The sequence below is a fragment of the Liolophura sinensis genome, chromosome 8 (assembly GCF_032854445.1).
Source record: "Liolophura sinensis isolate JHLJ2023 chromosome 8, CUHK_Ljap_v2, whole genome shotgun sequence".
Classification (NCBI taxonomy): Eukaryota; Metazoa; Mollusca; class Polyplacophora; order Chitonida; family Chitonidae; genus Liolophura; species Liolophura sinensis.
Window position 1 is genome coordinate 23,272,888 of NC_088302.1, and position 23,311 is coordinate 23,296,198.

Sequence of the window (23,311 nt, forward strand, 5' to 3'; positions counted from 1 at the left end):
GCAAACAGGAGTGCTCACCAACCTTTGTCAGGTTACTGATGAACTTACCTGTATGTGACTGACATAAAAGGACACCATATTGGTCAAAGACATGTGGTTTATCAATGAGGAGCGTTATCAACAACTTATTGTCACTATATCCCAGCACATCCCATCATCACAATGGTGTTACATTACCGGTACAACACAAAACTCCTGTGGCACAAGTAGTGTGACCTGGAACTTGGTGGCCATGACTCACTCCCTGAAGTTTTGATCGTCCATACATGCAGGCATCTGGGGGCTTAACTATATGTAAGGCTTGCTGACAGGTGACTTTATCTGAGGTCGATTCCACAAAGCTGTTTCTCACTTATGTCGGAATTTAAGTTCTCTTTACAATGCTTACATTTTGGAACTGAAAAGTGAAATTTGGGCACATTTGTTTTAAGACAACATTGATGAGGTGGATAAATTTAAATTTCTAAAACCCAAAAGTAACCTTTAAGATTGTATTTCAAATTTTGACTCGAGTCAGAATTGGTTTTGTGGAACTGGTCTCTGGTAGTTTTTTATCATTGTTAATTGAGGTTTGATACAAGTTACAGAGGTATAGGATAATTCATTTCCAAAATAAGACTACAAAAGGTGGCTGCTGTCTGTCCACAAATTCTGCACTGTAGATGCAGATATGTAAGTTTTATAAAAAAAAGGCTCAGTTTCAGTTTTTTAATCATACATTTATTGTGTGATATTTTGTACGTCACTATTACCATACCATTGTCCCAAATGTGTGATTGTCATACATGTACTTACATTTTTGTGGAACTGGGACCAAAAGTCTACTAACCAAAACAGCGCAGACATGTTTTAACTGCTGCCTCACTGGAACACTATGCTGAAGAGAGTATACAAATGCCCCAATCACTTAACCAAGAAGTACTAAGCTTATTCAAGTACTGCGATGGCTACTTTTATGGTGTTTAACCTGTGAAGTCGGTTAAAATCCTTAGCCACAGCTTCATCTTGATAAAGATGCTACATGTAATTTAAGGTCAGCTGGATCCAGTTTATTTATTTATTTATTTGATTGGTGTTTTACACCGTACTCAAGAATATTTCACTTATACGACGGCAGCCAGCATTATGGTGGGTGAAAACTGGGCACAGCCCGGGGGAAACCCACCACCATCCGCAGGTTGCTGGCAGACCTTCCCACTTACGGCCAGAGAGGAAGCCAGCATGAGCTGGACTTGAACTCGCAGCGACCGCATTGGTGAGAGCCACGGAGCCACGGAGGCCCCACAGTTTACTCCAGACTCAACAACTACCAATATCATTGAAAATGCACGTAACACCCATTAAAGCAAGAGAAACCCTGCTGACTCTTCACAAGTGAGCAGTGTACTTATGTAGCCCAGATTAAAGATCCATTTTTCATTTTATGAATTATGATCAAACTGATAATATCATTTGAATCTTTGGTTTTTTATTTATCTGGTAGTTTAATGCCATACTCTAGAATTTTTGACATCCCATATTGCGAAGGTGGTCAGTTTTATGTCTGGAGGAAACCGAAGTGTCATGGAAACCCAACCTTTGGCAAATTACTGACAGACATCCCATGTGTGATGTTTATATACGCGCACCATTTCAGTGGCAGACAGATGAACTTTGATTTATTTATTTGACTGGAGTTTTATTTATTTATTTATTTATTTGATTGGTGTTATACACCGTACTCAAGAATATTTCACTTATACAACGGCGGCCAGCATTATGGTGGGTGGAAACAAGGCAGAGACCGGGGGAAACCCACGACCATCCGCAGGTTGGTGGCAGACCTTCCCACTTATGGCTGGAGAGGAAGCCAGCATGAGCTGGACTTGAACTCACAGTGACCGCATTGGTGAGAGACTCCAGCTAGCGCGCTGGAGTTTTACATCATGCTGAAGAATATTTCACTTATGTGCTGAATGCTTGAGTTTTAATATTGTACTTAACAGTTGGTCAGTTATATGACGACGACAAGTCATTAGGTGTGAGTAAATATACTGTGTATCCTTGTGGCAGAGTGAATCCATGCCGCCAAAGTGCTGCCGTCACTAAAGTACCCTGCTGCAGACACCAGACATGACACCCCACCCAGTCACATTATACTGACTCCTGACCAACCAGTCCTGTTTCCTTGCTCTAAACTCTTAGTGTTGAGCACCAAGCATGGCAACAACAAGTATCATATTTAAAGTCTTTGATATGACCCGATCCAGGTTTGATCCCAGGTCTCTGGACTTTGATCCCAGGTCTCTCGACTTTGAGGTAGACGTTCTAACCAGCTCTAGGCCACCGAAGCGGTCTCACTTATATGACATTGGTGAGCATTATGGTGGGGGACCCACGACTATCTGCTGGTTACTGGCAGACCTTCCCATGTAACTACAGAGGAGGCCAGCGTGATGGAATGGACTCCCACAGATCGCACTGTTAAACGTATCCTGGGTCAGACTTGTGAAAGCGAATTTGATGTTGTAACTTGTGGTGGGTTGGGTGATGTGGTTGGCGTAGGTTTGGAATATTTCGCATTACATTATAAGGTCTTCACACATCAAGACAAAACAAGACAAAATTCCCCTGATTTATGATTCATAAAGATTAGGACAGAATACTCTGATTTATTTACAAAACAAATGATAAATAATAATACATAAATGAATGTACAAAGAAATGAAACAGCAGAAACAGAAATCTTAACAATTGCCAAATTCCCCTTTCATAGAGTGGGAAGATGATGAGCTGTGAGAAGGTATCCCCTGGGGAGTCCTCCGTTCCCTGGGGGAGGGGGGAGGCGAGAAGGCAGAGGTCATACTGCCCAGGGGACACCACCTCGCACAGCTAATATGTACAGCTTCTATATATACACATATATCTGTATGCATAATGTCAGAATTCACAATTTAGAAGCAGTCCAGATCAAATGATGCACAATGTAATTGAAGGTTGTATAAAACAAGTGATCACACATTGCTCCATTCATTGCCATATATATATAATATACGTATATATATATATATAACAATCAGAGCACTGAAAAGGCCATATTGACATTGGATTTCCAATCGGTTCAGCTTTACAAGCTTAAAGTCCACTTTAGAGACTACAGTTCAGATGACACATCACTAACACACACGTGACGACACCCAGATAGCGCACGATCATTTAGTCACAATATTTAGTCAGAAAATACCATGTAGAGTATATAATATTTATGTGTGTATGAGATGATTTGACAATTTTGCCACTAGGAAGAATAGCACTATCAGGAAAACATAAAGATAGAAAATAATTAATCATATTTTATCCCAAATTTTGTGAAGATGTTGGAAACATTGAAAATATTAATAATGGGAAAAACAAAGTGGTAGTAAACAACGAACCAATTAGTAAGAACACCCAAGGGAGACTACTGTGAATTGTCTGTTCTGTATTAACAACTTCTTGATCTGTCTGAAATCATCAATGTTACAATTCAGGTAACAAATAAACCATTGCGAGGTGTTCGATATTAAAAAAAAAATATGTTACTTTCATACATGAAGTCACTTGTTGGGCAGAATATAGCTACATAGTTTGTATTTATTTTTATTTATTTATTTGATTGGTGTTGTATGCCGTACTCAAGAAAAATTCACTTATATGACGACAAACAGCATTATGGTGGGAGGAAACCAGGCAGAGCCTGGGGGAAACCTGCAGACTGCTGACAGGCCACTACATGGCTGTAGTATACAGTACTATTAAATAACTGTAAAACATGATTAAACTTTGTAACATGCAACTGGATAAATTTCAGATCTGGAACACAGTTAAGAAACATAAATTTAGTAAAATTTCGACTTAATTCTGCATTCTGTTGCAACATGGCCAAAAAAATGACATGAATTGTTTACCTAAATTATAGCAGTACAGAAGCGATCCAGAAGGCACGTCCACTGGTATCGTTATTGGCCCATGACAGAGTTGCTTCCCCTTGATCACACCGTCGCTGAACATTTCTTTGAATCCAACTGGGCAAGCACATGCCATACACTATGTACTCAGGTCAGCACTTTTTTTTTTTCTTTCACAGAAAGGATATATAAAAACAGTGTAAACCATGCTGCAGACATGTCAAATTATGCTCAATGTCATGAAATGAAATGAATAGTCATGATACATATATATATATATATATATATATATATATATATTATACACACATATACATATATGGGATATATATATATATACACACATACATATATGGGAGATATCCTCGAAAGTATTCATGTACGCTTTATGACCAGGGCTGGCAAAGCATTTCTGTTATGTTCTCATCATGTATGGAGAATGAAATAAATAGAATTCAAGAAGAAGAATTCTGAGGTGAAACGCATAGAAAAATAAAGATGCACAGTGGAAAGAGATGAATTGAATATTGAGGACCTCTGTCAGAATGTTGAGTCTCCAACTGTACGTGGTGTGGGTGTGGAGGGGAGTTGCGAGGTATTAACATGAATATCTCACAATAATTTTGTGAATCGACAGACAACATTCTCACAGTCATAGCTGTTTGTGTGCACATTTAGAAGGCGGATATACTGAAATGACCACATGTCACACCACGTTATAGAACCATCCCACTGAAAGCTCTGTCGTAAAAGTCTTTTGTAAGATTCTCCAAAAGAACCCAGCAAGATGCAGGCAGGCTGACTGTCACGGCCACAGTCACCGTCACTGTCACATCACAGTCACACCACAACATCGGTGAAGTATAACTGGTTAATATCATCAGCGTCGTCAGCATTGACAGTGTAGCTGCCCGATGTTGTTGTGTCGTCGTCCTCTCGGCAGTACGCCATGCTTTCTCCAATGCCCTCATCGAACCCATAGTCGTGGGAATTGACGACATCCGGGTAAGGGGGTGGAGGGGGATAGTCCAGAGTCTTAGACACGGGCTCCCAGCCAGGAGCCTTCACTTTAAACATGGGGGAGTGAGGTTTGTTTCGCTCCAGGCTATGCGTTTGTGATGATGCCCCGCTGTTGTGGTAGTAACCATCCCCTGCAGCAGCCACCAGATTGCATCCACTGCCACAGCTCAGTGGCGATGCAAGTGGTGATGGTGTCGCCCCAGGTAAGGTAGCACTCTTAAAGGTGGTATAATTGGGATGTCGGAAAGACGAGCATTTCTGTGCGTCTCCCCCGTCTTCTGCGCACCCGCTATGTGCCGGGAACTCCCGCGCGTTGAGATCTAATTTTGGCACTGGACAACCGCTGCTCTTGAAGCGCGTGTATCCGTTTGGACTTCCGGGTTTCCGCCCGATGTCAATTCGCCGGGATCGTGAGCCTTCCATCGGACCATTAACACAGGGGGTATACTTTGTTGCATAATATCTGGGTTGATCTGAAGAGAGACAAAAATCAATGTGGTCAACACATAGTATTCCATTAAGTCTACGTTCTATTCCACTAATCTACAGCTTTCTATACAATAACAACCCACAAAGCTACAGGAAAATTACGCAGACACAGATATTACTGTTCGAAGTTTTATATCAATATGTAACAACCTACACATGAAGATGACGAAAACTACAATGCACATGTATCAAGGAATATGAGGCTTCAAGAACTCAAAATGTGCAACCAACAAACTCTTAGTTTGAAATGTAAATTTGAAATCATGAAAGTTTTAGTGCACATCAATGCATTAACCTGAATGTATGTGTTACGATATAAAAGAAATCTGTAGAGTAACAAGTACATCTTTTATGTGCAAGAAATTTATAACACACTTAAAGAATTTCCAGTTCTATAGGTACATTGTCCAAGTACTGAATGACAAAGAATGCTCTATTTGGACTACTACAAGATACAGTTATTAAGTTTGCCAAAAAAAAAGTCCAAGTTAGAATGTTGAGGGAAGGATGCATAGTGAATAGAAAGTGAAATGTTAAAAAGGTCATGGGAAGTTTTGGTGAGACCATGTTACGATGCCACACAGGGGAAATCTTCCGTTAGACGTTCAAATGCCTATGGACAATTTGACTAGGCGACACCGCTGATGAGTCGACTGAACAGAAGAATAGAAACAGATCGTGGGCATTGAACAGCAAAATCACACTAATTGGAATCGGATACTTTTCCTGTGATGGGCCGGCTGAGTTTTAGATGGATGGCACGACTGGGGCCGAACTATCACTGGTGGAATTTGGTGTCTGATCTACCGGGGCCTGGGGAGTCGGGGTACATGTTGCAGTATTACAATGTTTAGCTAGCACATGACGACGACGACGATGCGACGACAGGACCTTGAACTGCAGCTAAAACAGAAACCTCCAAGTTAGGCATTTGATCAAAACACTGACTTGGTATTCCAGCAATGTGCAGTCAAGTTCCCTGCTGGTGTACAACAATCAAAGGAATAGTTACGAAATAGGCAGAAACAGGGAGGGTTACCTGTGAATTCTATCGGTTTTCACGGCTGACCTGGGCAATAGGGTTCCGATTTGAACTCACAGATTAGAGTTTTGTCCTAATGTTAGTGTGTGGTTTGATCTACAGGGTAGTTCTATAGCAAATGTACAAGCCTGGAAAGAGAATAGGTTGAGGCTCAGACTGGGTTGATGGCTACCAGCAACTGATCGATCAGAAAAAAATATTTAAAAAAAAGTCATAAACAGATTCCACAAAGGCAGTTGAGACTGATGTCAAACAGTTGAAATGCGATTCTTATACATATTTTTGGTTGAATTTGGGTACACCCAAAACTGAACAAAAAGTTGTGTCACAATTAAAATCTGTCAAAAGTTGAACTTCTGATTCTATAAATCTGGTGACATATTTACATTTTAGATTTTGCAAGAATGGCTTCGTGGAATCCCCTCTAAATCTACTACAAGGTAGATGTTTTAAACGAGAAATCTTTTCCAACCTTTTCTTTCTTTCCATGAAAGTGTCATGAATGTTTTATTAAAATTAAATTTTTCTGATCAAGTTGTTGCTATTGGCAAAATAGAAATAGAGCAGTTGTAAACATATGCAATTTATCCAGTTTTATTGTCCATTTACGAAATGGTATGTTTCAGATTCAATGCTCCAGTTCTGTTTTACAGCTAAATCCACCAAATCGACCAACTTCCCATGGGATTAGTAAATACTTCACAAAATTAGTAATGTAATTGCTCAACACATTGGGTAAACATTGGATGTATAACATAGCTTTCAGTATATAGAAGAAAATTGGTCCTATAACTCTGCTGCATTGTTGACCAATCCATATGCGCTTTTCTTGTTGAAGAATTAGTGCGTAGTTACATATAATTACAGGTTATAGCTCCGAAGAGAAAAATGATCGAGAAAAGGCAAATAAAATTGCAGAAGTGGTGAAGCAACAACAACAGCAACACATTAGGTTACAGACACGGTGAAGCAAAAGCATGCGCGCGGACAAACTTACCAATATGAACAAATATGGCTACTGCATTGAAACTGGCTTTACACATAATGAGGTCTAACAGCTGCTGAGAAAGGAAACAGAAATAGTGGGGTACAGTCGTGGCTCAAACACCGATACGGCCAACAAAAACAAAACCAACCAACCAACCAAAACAAATCAAAAACAAAACAAAAGAAACAGCAAGAAAGAAAGTAAACAGTATATCCTTATCAGATCGGCAAAAAGTTTTCAAACCAAATGTTGTAAGTTTTATCGGAAGATTTTATCAGAGAGTTCAAAGGGCAATCATCATTAACTGCAAATTTAGTTATTAATGTTTGATCTGCAATGCACAATTACACGTATTTATACAATTTGTTTGGCGTTGACACCACTTATTGTGCGTACTGTAAAACATAATCTGTTTTCCCCATTACTGCAGGCATGTTTATAGTTAGCATGCAACCCCTGGAGACATGCCATGTTAGTCACGGCATGAGACAAACAACTCAGCACCCGATGGTTACAATCTATGATAATAATTCTGACAAACTTTGTCTACAGGCAAGTCCAGATTGTGTTATCTGTATTGTTCTGGGGATGACAATGGCCGATATTAGCGTGGCTACGCAAGCATGCAATATTTCACATTGGCTTTATATTCCAGCATGCAAAATCAATGAGAGATGGCTAGAGTGACATCCAGAGAGCGATTTATCGAAAGAATTTCAACACGACCTCAGACAATACACTCATTTCGAACACACACCTCCACCAATAGCCAAATGTCTTGTTAATAATCTGAGTTTTGTTTAGCCGTTGCTATGGTGACGTGGAGTTGGTTTGTAGCATGGGCTCATTTTCTTATCATGCTGGATTAAGTGTATAAGATCAAAGCTGATCAGATAGCAGGGGACCTATCCCAGGAATCATGCCACGACAACAACAAGCGTGCCCGAGAATCTGACTTACCTGGTTCTGTGTGTGGATAGTGCTGGCCTCTGGTGATGTGCCCGTCGTCTTCGCTCCCTCCTCGGCCGCTATCGCTGTTAAAAGTCTCCCCAGACGTGTCGCTGTGAGCATCGTCTTTATGCAACAACTCTAATAGCTGCTTCACCTGGTGATTTTAAAACATCAGTTTATAAATGGTTTTAATGATCCTGGGCACAAAGCGAATACGAAATAACAAGTTAATTCACAGAATTTATGCCCCCCAGGCTAAAAACACGAAAGTTATGCACACAGCAAAATCAGACAATATCTGAAGCTGTTATGGTAGAGAAACAACAACCAATAAGAAACAAGGATATCACTACATAAGGAAAACCGATACACCTGGCTTTCATTGAAGGACAGACAGACGGACAGACCAAATTTAATATCACTGGAATTGTATAAAAGCACAAGATAAAAAAACCAAAACTAAATGGTAACATATGTTAATGTTCAGTATTTCTTCTGAAACTCATCGATAAAGATTAAATCTAGCTGTTTTTTATCAACTTGCATGCATGTCCTCTGAGACAAAAGATTAAGCTAAATCTGTTGGATGTGTGACCTCACCAATAACACATTAAAGCAAGTGAAGAAAGATGTTTTACCAAAGACATTCAATTGCAGATACAAGCCATAAGCTCTTCCAAGAAATAACTAATCTCTTTTTTTAACATTTGCCCCAGAATTCAAAGCCAGCTACATTACACTCATGGTCGAGTTGAGCGCAAAGCCCTACTTCTGAAAGGCGAAGAAAACTGTTTTGTTTTCCCAATACGATGTCCCTGCACATTCTTTATTTGAATTTTTGTCACATTAACTAATTTTGTTTTTTCTTGTTTGATCACTGTTTAATGCCATATTTAATAATTTTTTGCTCAATCGAAGGCAATCAGTTTTATGGGTGAAGGGTACATCAATTGGATGCATTTACTACATTATTACGGAGTAAACAATTTAAAGAGGACATAGTTTGATGTTCTGACTCATTTAAGTTGCACTGTGCGCGTAAGTAAGTTCTGACCTCAGTACAAAGTTCAGGACCAAGTTCACAGTCTGAGACTGGATTAACTAAAGCATTGGACACTTTCAAAAAACTTTTAAGTTAAATCTCAAAACTATTTGGCAAAAGACATGTATATTTAAAGAATATGACATCACTTAATGTGATGTGGTTTACACTGCAAAGACAGTTACAAAAAACAATTGATTTAGGATGTATGATGAAAGTGGTCCCCACCCTGACAGAATTCTTATTGCAAGTGTGTACCTCTATAGGCTTTTTCTGTCCCCAGGAGGGATCTTTGTGGGGTAAACTGCCCTGTTGTGGGTGGTAGTCCTGCCTGTTGTCCATGAGCGGGGAGTGCTTGGCAGGGCTTGCCTGTCGACTGCCAGGGCCTTTTAGCTGACCTGGAACAGGGTGCTGCCAACAGAAACAAAACACAATGAACAGCAAGCAGGAGAAAATTTTCTGTTTTTTTTTTTTATCTGATTATTTAATTATTTAGTCTATGGCAAAGGTCAGTTTTATGCCTGGCAGATACCATAGAACCAAGGGTTAAACGGCTGACTTTTTCTCAGATCACATGACCTCACCTCGTGCTTTAAAGTCAGACTAACATGGAAGTACCATATATGAGCAGTTGGTCAATTTTAAAAGTCGACTAAACAATTGTTGCGGATAAACCTGCACCCTTATTATGTATGTCATTTTTAGTAAAAAATGAGATGACTTTAAAACCCCTATCCAGTGTATATTCAATCCAACTTACATGTCTGCTTGACGCCTAAAACATACATACACGTTCTACATGTGTATTTATCAAGATCAGAGCAAATGGATATCAATGTGTAAAGCTAACTGCCACACATAAAACTGCCAGATATTTTTTTTTTTTTCTTGGTTGCAAATAAAAACCATTCCTTTTGAAACACATTCACAACCTGTGAGAAACTGAGGATTAATTTGATTGGTTGATCAACCTGATCACATGACCTTTTGAACTCAGGGGCTAACCAACCAGCTGCTCTGTGACAGACAGATCAGGCGCACGTGGCGCAGCTGGTAAAGACGGCGCCACACATGCTCGGAATACCGACAACAGACCACGGACAGCATGCACGTCAAAATTAATTAGTCAATTTCCAGCGGATTAGTCTGCAGGCCCTAACTTATTATTTTCATCTTGGAGAGACACAGGGAGGCTATCCTAAGACAGTCATTATTAATGAGGGCAAGAGGACAAGCACGACACATGGCGGTGTACTGATAATTACATAATCATTTCCTATACCCCTTAAACTTGTAACGGAATTTACTGTTACAGAAACTGAGAGCCAGTGCATGGCATCTAAGAATGTCAGAACATCTAAAACCTCAACATATTCGGCCAGTAAAGTATAAATTTACATACACTTTCAAACATAATTCACCACATTTTGAAGACTAAAATGTATTATTCAGGCAGGGCAGACAAGCACTTGGTAGAAATTCTGAAAAAACATTTCCCCATAAGGTAACACCCTTCTATCACACCCAAACCATGCACCACATGAACGTCTGTCATCCACTTTGTTGGAATTATCGTTAGCTTATGAGGAAATGCCCCAAAATTATTAGAGTTTATTTGTTTTTAGATTTCACTTTCCAGGTTCCAGGTATAGCACTACATTATGGTTACAAAAGTCGCATTGTTTCTGAGAAGGAAATTTCTCATTTTCAAAAGGTAGACTATGTCTGTTGTAACTTTAGACTAGATATTATTTAAGCAAACGGCTGTATTCTGGGTTCTTCGTGTTTTACAAAAATGGTACAAATGACTCACCTCTGTGGGACTAGGGCTGGGACTAGCTGAAGATGCCTGCTGGCCTTTAAATGTTGAAAATGATGTATTATGGGTAGAATTTGTTATATTATGGCACTCCTGTGGCACTTCTTCCAAAGAGAAGCTGACTTCCTTTTTACGCAGATTGTTGTCATCCGACTCATTTGGAGAGGATGGAGGAGGAATTTTCCCCGCTTAAAGTACTAGAAGGGCTCTCTTTTTGTTTCATAATTTTCTGCTCTTCTGGTTTCACGAAATAGTTTGGCCTCCGATTGTCTCGTTTTCGCAACACTATACAAATCGAGGCAATAAGCACAACAGATATCACCACTGTAGCAACAACAACACATATAACAATGATCATCATTGTGTTGCTTTCTTCCCCAGCAGCTGGCCGTGACACATTACTCATCTGTGAACGGTCCACAGCACTTCCTGGCAAAACGCCGCTTCCTGGAACACCCGATGCCTCCTGGACCAACACCGGTCGCCGTGTCATTGTCCTGTATGACTTTTATGTGCAACAGTCGTCTGGTGATTTTTTCGCTGTCGCCTGTATTTTGAGCAGCCACAACAAGGCGTAATTCCCCAGCATCCTTCTTCCTCAATGCTCTGCGGAGGGTCAATTCACCAGTGCCATCATTCAGGACAAAAAAGTGTCTTGGAGTTTCCATCCTCAATGTAGTAGGTGGTTTCTGCATTTCTACCCTCATCCACGTCACTCGCTTTGAGGGTGGTCACAGGTGTGTATATAGACATAGAGTGCAGAATTTCCACTGTGTTGTTGTAACTATTTGGAAAGATGAAGCGTGGGGAGTTGTCGTTGACATCCCCGACAAGAACAGTGACCGGAACAGTGGAGTCAAGAGACGGGTCTCCCTTGTCCCGAGCCCGCACGATCAAGTTGTACTGGCTTCTGATCTCCCGATCCAACCCCTCATTGATGGTAATGGTCCCTTCTGTGGTTGAGATAGAGAACAGGTTTTTTGGATCTGACTTTGGCAGAATAAAGTATATGACATCACCCCCGAGGCCTGTATCAGGGTCTGTGGCAAAAACCGACCCCACAATGGAGCCAGGTTCTCGTTTTCAAGAATCTGGAATGTGTACTCAGGCTGTTTAAAATGCGGAGCTTCATCGTTTTTATCAAGGACAGTCACGGACACAGTTGCGGAATCAATCAAGCGTGGAATGCCTCTATCTTTGGCAATAACCTGAAAGACAACTTCTGCGTTCTTTTCTCTGTCCAAAGGAGCCAGCGCTTGACTCTCCCCGCTGTTTCTATCCACAGCAAACAAGCCGTCAGCATCCCCGGAGAGCTCATAGACAATCCTGCCGTTTTCACCTATGTCTTCATCAGTGGCAGAAACGTCTACAACGCTCACACCCATCTTGTTGTTTCCTCGATGGTGACAGCATAAACAGTCTGCTTAAACTTTGGCGAATGGTCATTCACATCCTTTACTCTCACGGTAAACTCCTTCGAGTCGGTCAGCGGGGGAATACCACCATCAGCACAAAACATGTTCACCTTGTGCTCATCTTTAGATTCACGGTCGAGCTGACCATTAAGTTTTATCTCAAAATCTTTCCTGTCCAGTTTCTGAAGTTTGAACATGTTTGTGTCCAATCTGCAGTATACTTCACCGTTCTCACCGCTGTCTCCATCATAAATGCTAACATGCGCCACAAATCTGCCTGGAACAGCATCCTCTGGGATTTCTGCGTATGTCCCTCTAGAGAGCAGGTTGAACGCAATCTTCGGTGGATCATCGTTCACATCTATAACACTAACGATGACCAGGGCCTGCGATGTCTGCACTGGCACTCCCATATCACTCGCCTCCACCGTTAGGCTGTACCTGGACTGACTTTCAAAATCCAGTGTTTTCGCTAATACCACCAGGCCACTTGTCTCATTCAAAGTGAACATATCACTCATCCTGCCCACGAAGCGGTAGCGAACCTGACCATTCACACCCAGGTCTGCATCCTTGGCCAAAATGTTAACTAATGGTGTTCCCACCGTGGCGTTCTCAGCTTTTGACACCATGTACTTGGACTGCGTAAAGACGGGCGGGTGATCATTAGCATCAGTCACCGTTATGTCCACCAGCATTTCACCTGTCCGCATTGGGGATCCGCCGTCTCTGGCAATTACCCGCAGACTGTACGAATCTTTGGTTTCCCGGTCCAGCATATCCTTGAGCAGAATGCTTAGCTTAGTGTTGCCCCCAGGCTGCTTTACTTCCTTCAACTCGAAAGGCCCGTCCCATGGTTGAATGGTATAGGTTTGGACTGAGTTGATCCCAGCGTCATCATCAACAGCCGCTCTTATTTCATAACTGTCTTTGGTATTTTCAGGATTTCCAGCCTGACATGATTCTGTGGAAACACTGGGTACTTGTCATTGATGTCCTCAATCTGGATGTTGATGGAGATCACTTCAAATGTCCCTCCACTGTCTGACAAAACAGCCACTTTAAAACTAACTAAGCAATTCTCGTCCGCCGGATCACAGATTTTTTCCCTATCCAGTGCAATGTTGCTAAAGATTTCCCCGGTGCTCTCCTTGATCCTCAGAAACGTTGAGCTCGGATCGTCTTCAGGAAGGAATGAGAAACGGAGGGTTTTATATTCTGAAGAAGGCAGACGATCTTTGAATTTTGCTGAGGATTTGATGTCCCCAATGAGGGTTCCTCGTGGCCGCTGCTCCGTGGTTTTGTACAATATTTCCATGGCCATGCATGGCATCAACAGCAGTGTAACCAGAGCAAGGCAGGAGGCACAGCACACAGTGCACCGAGCGGACGGCATCTTTGGTTGTTGTGATTTAGATCTCACAGTTAGCTTAAGTCCAAGGTCACTTCATCAATACTCCATCTATACCTGTTTAAACAGAATCAAAAAATACACTTTAGAAATACTGTGATCAAAACAGCTTTCAATATTACCTTTTTTTAATCATATCTATTGCAAAGACAGCATGAAGGCTTGATGAAAAGGCTACCTTGACTGAGACTTGAACTCAAGAATTTACTAAGGTGTCTAGCGCTCCCACTCATACAAAAATCCACAAAGAATGAAGCGATGAATTTGTAAGACAACAAACAGTTGCTCGATAACAAGTTTTTCGAACACGAGCAACACAGAATCAGATACACTCGAAAAACATTTCATATGCAAACTAGATTCAAAAATCCAATCAATAATCAATACAGATTATCTTAAAAAATACATGAGCATGATAAAAAGGGTCATACAACAAAAGAAGCCAATCTCATCAATCTGATGCAAAACATATGCCAGAAAATATCAGCACCTATTTTATCTTGGATATTTAGAACAGAACCTGAGCATATCTGTACCATGTCCATGTCCTAATTCACTCCTTTGAATGATCAATCATCTGCTAGGGCTCATGCTCCTTTTATTACTTTCATGGTGTGTTCACACAAGCACATGTTTTCATTAACAAGTTACAACTTCTCCTGTTTTCAAACAGGTCAATTAGCGTATTAAACATTTTCCATCCAGTAGCAATGAGTATTGATACAAACACTTGTACAAACACAGTAGTTGGTACAAAATGTTCCTGATGAAATGGGCTGTGACATGTACCTACATTGTTACTAATAATAGTTTCTACTAATGGTTTTACACCTGACAAAACACACCTGTCTAAAAAAAGAGAGTAATTCTCAATAATTCCGTAATCTGGCCCATTCCCCAAGCTTTATACATTGCAAACAAGTGATTTTACCTTTTAGTGTGGAGTAAGACTCAATCTGTCAGCACAGGTAGAGTATTAACAAAGCTTACACCTGCCACAGGTAAGCTCATTAAGGGTTGGATAGGTAGGCTGTTAGCCCAGAGGCACCAGTAACAGGATTACTGACACAGCATAAGCTCACCCTCATCACAGCTGGCCATATATTAAGAGATTACAGGTTATTGCCCAATCAATTAACAGTCCAATGACCCGTTGCACAATTCACACCAAACATTCTAGCAGCTAATGGTTTCTTTAAAGTGATTAACCATGTAGTACTGCTCCAATCTAATAGACAGAGTGGCTGAAATGCTTGATGTTATAAACTCAAAGATGCCAACTTTAAGTTTTTGTGGTAAGAAATGAATCAAACTTCGCAAAAAAACTCTTAAGTTGGAATATATGGTAGACGAGTCAATGAGAATCAAGAAAAATTTGTCATTTGAAAAGTCCTAAAACTTTAGACAAAACACAGTACCGATACTCATTTTACTTATATAGGTCTGCCTTAAGATGAAACTCAAAGAACTGAATAAAGTTTAAAAAGGACAGGAAATTCTAGAATTTGACTGGCATTTAAATTCCAGATGATGCCTAGTCAAATGTCTTTTAGAACAAGTGAGGAGATTCAGTGTTTTAATATTGATGACATAACAAGCTATCACCCGCACAGAATTATCCCTGCACCCTCCCACTAAACCCCACCCCCTGGAGAAAGCGTAGCATCACAACTTCATGCTGCGCGTGCCACAATCCTACAGAGGGGATATCAGGGAGCATGGTGGAAAGGTTAGGCTTTAACCAGAGAATGACAGCTCGCCTTATACTTGTCAGCCTTGTCAAGGTCGACTGTCTGCCACATCCCCACCCCAACGACAGCGTCTGTCACACAAACAGCGACAAACAATGAACAATGATAGATCAGTTTGTGTCTGACCACCTTGTGTGTCCCCGTTGAAAATGTCAAGATGATTTAACGACAGGGGTGACAATGGATGTTATTAAGGTGACCAACAGATGTGTCTACCATAACGGCACTTACATTGTTATATGATACATGTACACAGCTTCTGCTTTAACGCACTGATAGGATACTGTGTGGGTTATGGTCTTACTAACTGTCACCACTACCCGGCCCTTGGACCATCGCGATATTGCAGTTTGATTACCTTTATTTGGAGAACTTCAGACAAGTTCTGAGTGAAGGTCTTAGTTATAACCAGTACTTGAAAATTGAAAATGTCTGGAGAAGGTGGGCGGTTTACACTGGTTCTGTGCTGTTTGCACTGGTTCTGTGCTGTTTTCCTCCACCAGTATGCACAAATGACTTTGTACAAGTTCTATATCCTTCAGTATGGGGCAAAACCCAAACCAAATCAGAAAAACAAGGCTTTAGAGTACGAGCCCATCAGGCTTTGCGCTAGAATCTTAGCTATTACCATGATATTAAATGATTATTAACCAATAATACCAACGTACACATTCTGGGAGTTGTTTTACAAAGGTGTTGTTTACATACATGTGTCTAATGTCATCAGAATCCAAACCAGATAAAACCAAATAAAGAAAAGCAAAAAAAAATCACAAACTTAAAAAGCAGTTGGCTGTTGAACTCGAAGTGTTACATGTCTCAAAGCCAATAATTTTGTGTGAAAATACGCTAAACCTTTAAAATCTAGGCCTTACATTGGCAGGTGAATTGAACGAAATATTAGACGGTTATGTAGAAGCCGAGGTAAGAAGTAATACAAAAGTAAAGAACAAGTACAAACCCTATCGAAACTTACTCTGGAAATTAAAACAAGGTGCCTCAAATGTTCAAACCTGTTACACTGTCTCCCATAGTTTGTTCTAAAAAACAAAAAATCCCCTCAAACCTCAGACTTGGTCAAATGTCTGTGTTCAGACATTAACTGATCAGTTTTTTGATTCTTCAGAAGATAAGAGGTGAAAAGACACACTGGAGATTGTAATAAATACAGAAGGCATGTTGACACCCACAAGATATACTGCTCTGTACAGCTGATTGTACAGCAGGGGAGCGAATCCCACCCACCTTGCTGCCCCCAGGGCTCTGGTCTCCTCTCCAAATACACTATACACGTAGCTAGCTTAACGGCATAGGTACAGATATATACTACAGGTAACAGGTAATAAATATATTAACAGGTGAAAATCTGATAAGGTGTAGCTATCTGAAATTCTCAATCATCAAATCAAATACCTGCATATATATTAAATTTACAAGTGAGATGGAGCAGAAATGAGGAACTTCATCATAGCAACATATTTTTTTATTTATGAGCATCCTGGAAACGAAAATGGCTTTTTGTAGTAAAACAATTTTTGCACTCGATAGCCTTCATAACGATCAAATTAAACAGGGTGTCCGTCTATGAGGCCTTTCTACTTCATCCTACTGATGAAGCAAGCCAATTAACTAACTGCAGAATTTTGGGACAAATTCTCTTAAAATATAAACTGAATTAATGAACTGTGACAAGCTGGTGAAAACAAAAGACAAAACAACATACGTACATTGAGAAGGTTTCAGTGAACCGATTGTGGTTGACAATATAGCAGCACATCTGTTGCTGTTGATAATGGTACATGCCATCAACGTAATGCTATCGGATGAGTTTATAGGTACATTAGGGACAATAGCCCAACTAGAGTTCCGCTCATTTCCTCAATGGCTGTAGATTAAGCTGTGACAACTCGACACACACACACAAAAAAAGGAGAAGCGAAACAGAATCTGGTTGAGCATTATCCCTCTGTTTGACTGTTAAACAAAGTGCTGATGGGCTCTGATGTAAGGGACAGTTTGCTGACTGCTGAGGTATTGTCACGGAAAACCACCCTGACTCCAGCACACAGCCTCTGCCCCTAACTCATTCTATCTCCCTAGGGTCCCGCACTCCACAGGGGTGCCTCCCTGTTAGCCAGAGGTGACAAAAGACCAGTTAAGAGCATTCAAAACTGATCCATCTAAAGCTGGATTACTCAGATGCTACAGTTTATTATTCCTGATAGAAGTCTTATCATTCAATTTCCCACAATCATCAAATTTATCAAAAGTGACGCGCGAGTTCCACTTCAGCGCAGCAGCAGCAGCAGCAGCAGCAACAACAACAACGATGTGCCAACTGACCTAGCTATGATACACTGGCTTGTTTACAATGATGTCTGCCACTGATAACAAAAGAACCCAAATCCCATCTGACAAACGAAACTTCAATGTTTACATGAAACACCACTTAACTTTACAATGGACTGTGATAAGCTCACTACAGTACATCTACACGATGAGTTGATAAAATTCTAATGCTTACTGTTTAAAGAGGTCAGCTTTATTTAATGAGTAAGTTAATGCTATATAGATTCATATCTGAATAGAGACAGGAACAAAATGCACCATGCCAGTGGATTGATGAAAAACGTGGGTTCAACATCAAAGTTAAAGTGGACATAAAAAAAAAATCCCAGCGATCAGCGAGTGAAAGACGAAACCAAACCATCACTGAGCTGATATGAATTTGCCTTTCAGATTTTATTTTCAAAATACCATGAAAACAGAGCGATGCACGCTGGTCTACTCAAGACAGTATTCAATTGATTTAGGATATACAGCTTCTACCTTTTATTTTCACTATTATTAATATTTCAATTATTTGCAGAACCTTGAAAGATTTGACTATTGTAGGATAATACTAAACTCCCACTTAATTGAAATTACCAAATTAACTGTGAAACTGTCAACAGTAAAGCTTTTTCCAACAGCACTTGCTCTCCTGCATTCAGAATGAATAAGCGAACTGAAAGTCACAAAAAAGAGAACACCTGACTTTCTTCATTTTGTTTTTCATTTTTATTTATTTATAAGGGGTTAGGTTGTTTTTTATGGGGGGAGGCTGAAAGAAGAGGCTGATCATTCTTGACTTTAATGAGGACCATCACCCAAACTATTATTTGATTTTATAGCATGAACACCTCCTTGATCAGAGGTTGTCAGACTTCTGCCTCTGCCCTTTTCATGATGACCAAATAACAACTGTTGTTAAAGCCTCGTTGCCCTGTTATTATCTTGTTTCACTCTGCCAGAGAAAAATTTCAATTTGGTTGAAAAGATGTTCTCTTTTTTTCCTCTGTTTTTGACTTCTCCTCCCAAACCTAAACCTCCTACCCACTTATTTTTCCCTTTCTCTGCCTATCTGATATCAACAACTGCTGTTATAACACCATACAGTCTCATTTTAGGCCCAATCAACAACTATTTCTTAACCATTTCTCACGAAGCCTTGTTTTTTTTTCTTCACAATAATAAGACAGTGCGTCTGTAACGACATGTATTATTTGTAGTTAGGCACTGGGACTGGGCACTGAGGCGACTGACAGCGCAAATGACAGACAAACCCAGAGTGGGCGACAAGAGAGGTGAGTCAGCTCCTCATCCGCGCTCCACAAGGACTGTTAAACGCGCACCGGCGATCTCAGAGGAGCACAGCTCAAACCATTACAGCCCTCTAGGAATGGACCCATTTCCTGAATCAATGACAATTACTATGACCCATGTAATAGCCGTAGTTTAACAAATATTGAGGGGCACACGACTGCCCGTAAAGAACAAAGGTTGTGGGGCAAACAGTTCGGGAACTGAAGAATCCTGGACGAACCGCCAGGCAACAGTGGAAACGTGTAAAAATATAAAATTACACAGAAAACGATACAAGCAATTACTCATTGTGCCATGGGAAGTTTATGTCATATCTGTAGACAGCTCTGAGGTTCTCCCAAAGTGCTTCTGATAACCTAACTCCAGTGGGGTTTTTTTCAGCATATAAATCGTCATATATGACCATCAAGCTTGGCATGCAACAATATAAAAAAAATATCCAATATTATAAAAAAAATAACTAGCTCAACGTCGGAACTGTTTCCAAGTGAGGAATGAGCTTGTTCTTGGATGTTTAAGAGTTTGGAGAAATTTTGAGAAGCCTGCATGAGTGCGCCGGTCTCAGGTTCTACGCTGCAATGAAATGGGTTTAGAAGAGATTGGGAGCATTTTCGAGCTAAGGTACTCAGTTAAACAGCGCTTGACAAAAACCCAAACCTGGGCTATAGCTGTACACCCCATTTATGACCGTACATAAATTGACTATGGTTATTCAGATAATTAACCAACGCCGGATATAAGGGAGAAGTTTTTGGGGATAAATCCCCAGTTTAAAATACAGCCGTTCCTATCAGCCGATGACATGCACAGACACAGCAAATTACACTATAGACAATGGGGACATTCCAATAGCCAAAGCTCTTAATGTACATGTGTGATTACATAACTAAGACATTCCCCAGGCTACCCTCTTATCTGCTGATTTGCACAAGAGCAGATTTTTTTTTTCTCTCATGACCTGTTTTTGCATGGTTAAGGACTTTTCAAAGGGCTTAGGCAAAGTTGTATTGCCGTATCTTCTTAAAATCCACCATTTCATTCAATAAAAAAAAAAACACAATCCATTACCTCATATAATCAAATCCAACAAGTTGTATTAAAATTTAACATGTTTTGGGGTTTTTTTTAACCAGTTATAGTATGACCTATCAGCGATATTCATGAATCTCTTCCCGTCGTGAAACTTGTTATTGATTTCACAACAAATGGTACTACATTTGAAGACAACTTTAATTCTACAATCCATAAAGCCATAAATTTTACCGAAATTCAGATAACGTTTCCACAAAGCATGCATGTATCATGCAGTCCTTCAAATCTAAACAATTCACACATCAATCCAATTGCGGGGTCGATGCAGCACGGAATTCATTAAAATGCACCATAAATTGTAATGGGAAGAAAAAACACACATGGTGAGTGATAGCTGGAGACGTGTAGCTCATCCTAAATTGCCATGGATGAAACGTATCCCATCAGCACAGGTTCCTATAGCGATACATGCAGTTGGATATAGTAGGATGGTTAGAAAATTGAAGGTGAGTGCGTGTCTCGTCACCACAGTTAATATCTCCCCTCATCCCCCACTCCCCTGACAGACAAATCCCAATAGCTTCTTCCACTATGCTGTAAAGCTGAGTGGGAATTCTGTGAAACAGCATTCCAGTTAATAGCATAAACCATTATCCCCCACCCCTAAAACTTCTCCCCCTCAAGGTCTGGTATACACAGGAGATATACAGCTGATAGGAGCCCTGGCTATCATTAGCTCTAAACACTCCAACATTAAAGCCATCCAGCAAGATCTCTGCTACCCGCAATTTCAGATGAAATAACAGAGGTATAGCAGCAAACCCTACCGTTGGCTGACTGGAATCACCCTGGCCGGTCACGAGATGGTTTCATGTTCCTGTGTCATTTAGTTAACAGATAAAAATCACCAGCCCCACATCAAAGCCATCAGGTCAGCAATAGAGGAGGCTTTGAGCTACAACTGTTACTCTCTGAAAACATGATGAGAGATAACAGAAGAATTAAATCGCAAATATTTTCTCTACACATTGTCTCTGAGGTCACATTGTTGGCCTCCTTGGATTACACCATCAGTACTGAATTTCTCCTTGAAGCACCAAGTACAAAGTGCATTTTTAATGCACTCTGCGTTGTTCTGCTGTAACGCATTAGTTTACACATTTGTAACACTATAAATTCAACCTGTGTTCCAAGAAAGATAACAAATATTCCTTGGCTTACTTGTATCCACAAAGAGTTCATAAAAGTCACAACTGGGAAACAAATACCAGCACTGCATGTTGTTCCCATATTTTGGTTTATTCAACCATCTGCAGGAATGAACAGACAGTCAGCGCTGGTCATTTCTTGGAATTGTGACTTTGGTTTGCTATATTAAACACATCAGTAGGATATCTGAGAAGGTTGATGCAACTAAACTTTCACTAACTGTACTTTGAACATGCTATAAACCACTGCCAGCAACCCACAGAAGGTTTTGAGTTTCCCTCGGGCTTTGCAAGCCCCATATAGTACAAGTTAAATATTCTTAACTTCAGCAATCAAATAAACATCATATTCTGTCTGCATTATAAGGTCCTACATTGAAAAGCATACATGTTTCTTCATTGAGGCAGTAGAGGCTTTAACCTCCCTTTGTGGTGCTCATCTGTTTAACAGGGTAAATAAATTCAGACAAAGAGGTGATGAGACGTACTGAAATATGTGTACCAAAATGTGGCCTGTGTCCGTTTGCTGACAGGCCGTGGCAAGTGGAGGAAAACTGAAGACAAAAACTGCAGAAATACTCAGCTGGGAGCATCAATTATAAACTGACAGGTAACATAACTTAACACGTGGGCGCTGTTGATGATGACTTCATCTTGCACAACATACAACGTTGAAGTCTGCTCTTTGTGTAGATGGTAGATAACTCAAACTTCCTCTGTATAAAAAAATGAGGCGCATAACGAACTTGTATTTGTTGAATATTTACTTTAAAATTTTAGATTTGTTAATAAGATTTTAATTATCTATGCTTATTCCTAGATCTTAATCAGACAATATAAATCACACTTAGAGTATGCCTTTCAAACGTTTGTAATTTGAATCAAATTAAAAGTAGTTTAATGAAGTTTCAACAAAGATGTAGATCAAAACTGTCACCAATTTTTAGCAGCAAGACAGAGATGGGGCAGAAATGTAAAAAAGCATTCACAGATACTCCCCCACTGTACTTACAGTGCAACATCTCCAGAAAAAGAATCTATTTAAGGCACAGCTCACAACTTTTTTTCTGCAAGTGATGAATACAGATTTTCTTCTCAGGGAATGAACTATGAGTTATGTTTCAAAGCTATGGAAGCAATAAAAAATACCAAAAAAAACCCCCCAAAAAACAAACATGGCTGACATTGAAAAATTATTTTTACAACTAGTAAAAATTGCTAGGACTCAAATACAAATAATTTTTATGGAAGATTACAGATGACTTGTTTTATAGTTTCAAAATCTGTTGTTTACATCTGACAAATCCAAACACTCATGATCAAAAATACATAGGTTTTGATTTTGATATCATTTTCTTTATTTAGGTACAGCACAGGGACGACCTTCAACTGCTGAACAGAAGTCACTATGCGCAGCCAAACTTTGCTGCATTGCACCAAATGTTCACCTTCTGGATACAGTCACTGGATTTAAGAGCTATTAGAGTCAAATCAAAAAGCAATTGGCACACGATCAAAGGAAATGCCATACAGAGATGTATATAAGCTATAAGAGTTAGGAGAGAGAGAGAA

At 40.1% G+C, this 23,311-nt stretch overlaps 1 protein-coding gene across 1 annotated transcript in view; it reads right to left on the minus strand.

The window, feature by feature from the left end:
* Positions 1-4,295: 4,295 nt before the first annotated feature.
* LOC135473339 (protocadherin-11 X-linked-like) overlaps positions 4,296-23,311 on the minus strand; it is a 94,988-nt gene continuing 75,972 nt past the window's right edge. The window contains 9 exon segments of the mRNA XM_064753188.1: positions 4,296-5,419; positions 8,426-8,570; positions 9,717-9,869; positions 11,435-11,677; positions 11,679-11,924; positions 11,926-12,210; positions 12,213-12,673; positions 12,676-13,633; positions 13,636-14,160. Coding sequence (XP_064609258.1) covers positions 4,767-5,419; positions 8,426-8,570; positions 9,717-9,869; positions 11,435-11,677; positions 11,679-11,924; positions 11,926-12,210; positions 12,213-12,673; positions 12,676-13,633; positions 13,636-14,088 — 3,597 coding nt within the window. The 5' untranslated portion in view covers positions 14,089-14,160 and the 3' untranslated portion in view covers positions 4,296-4,766.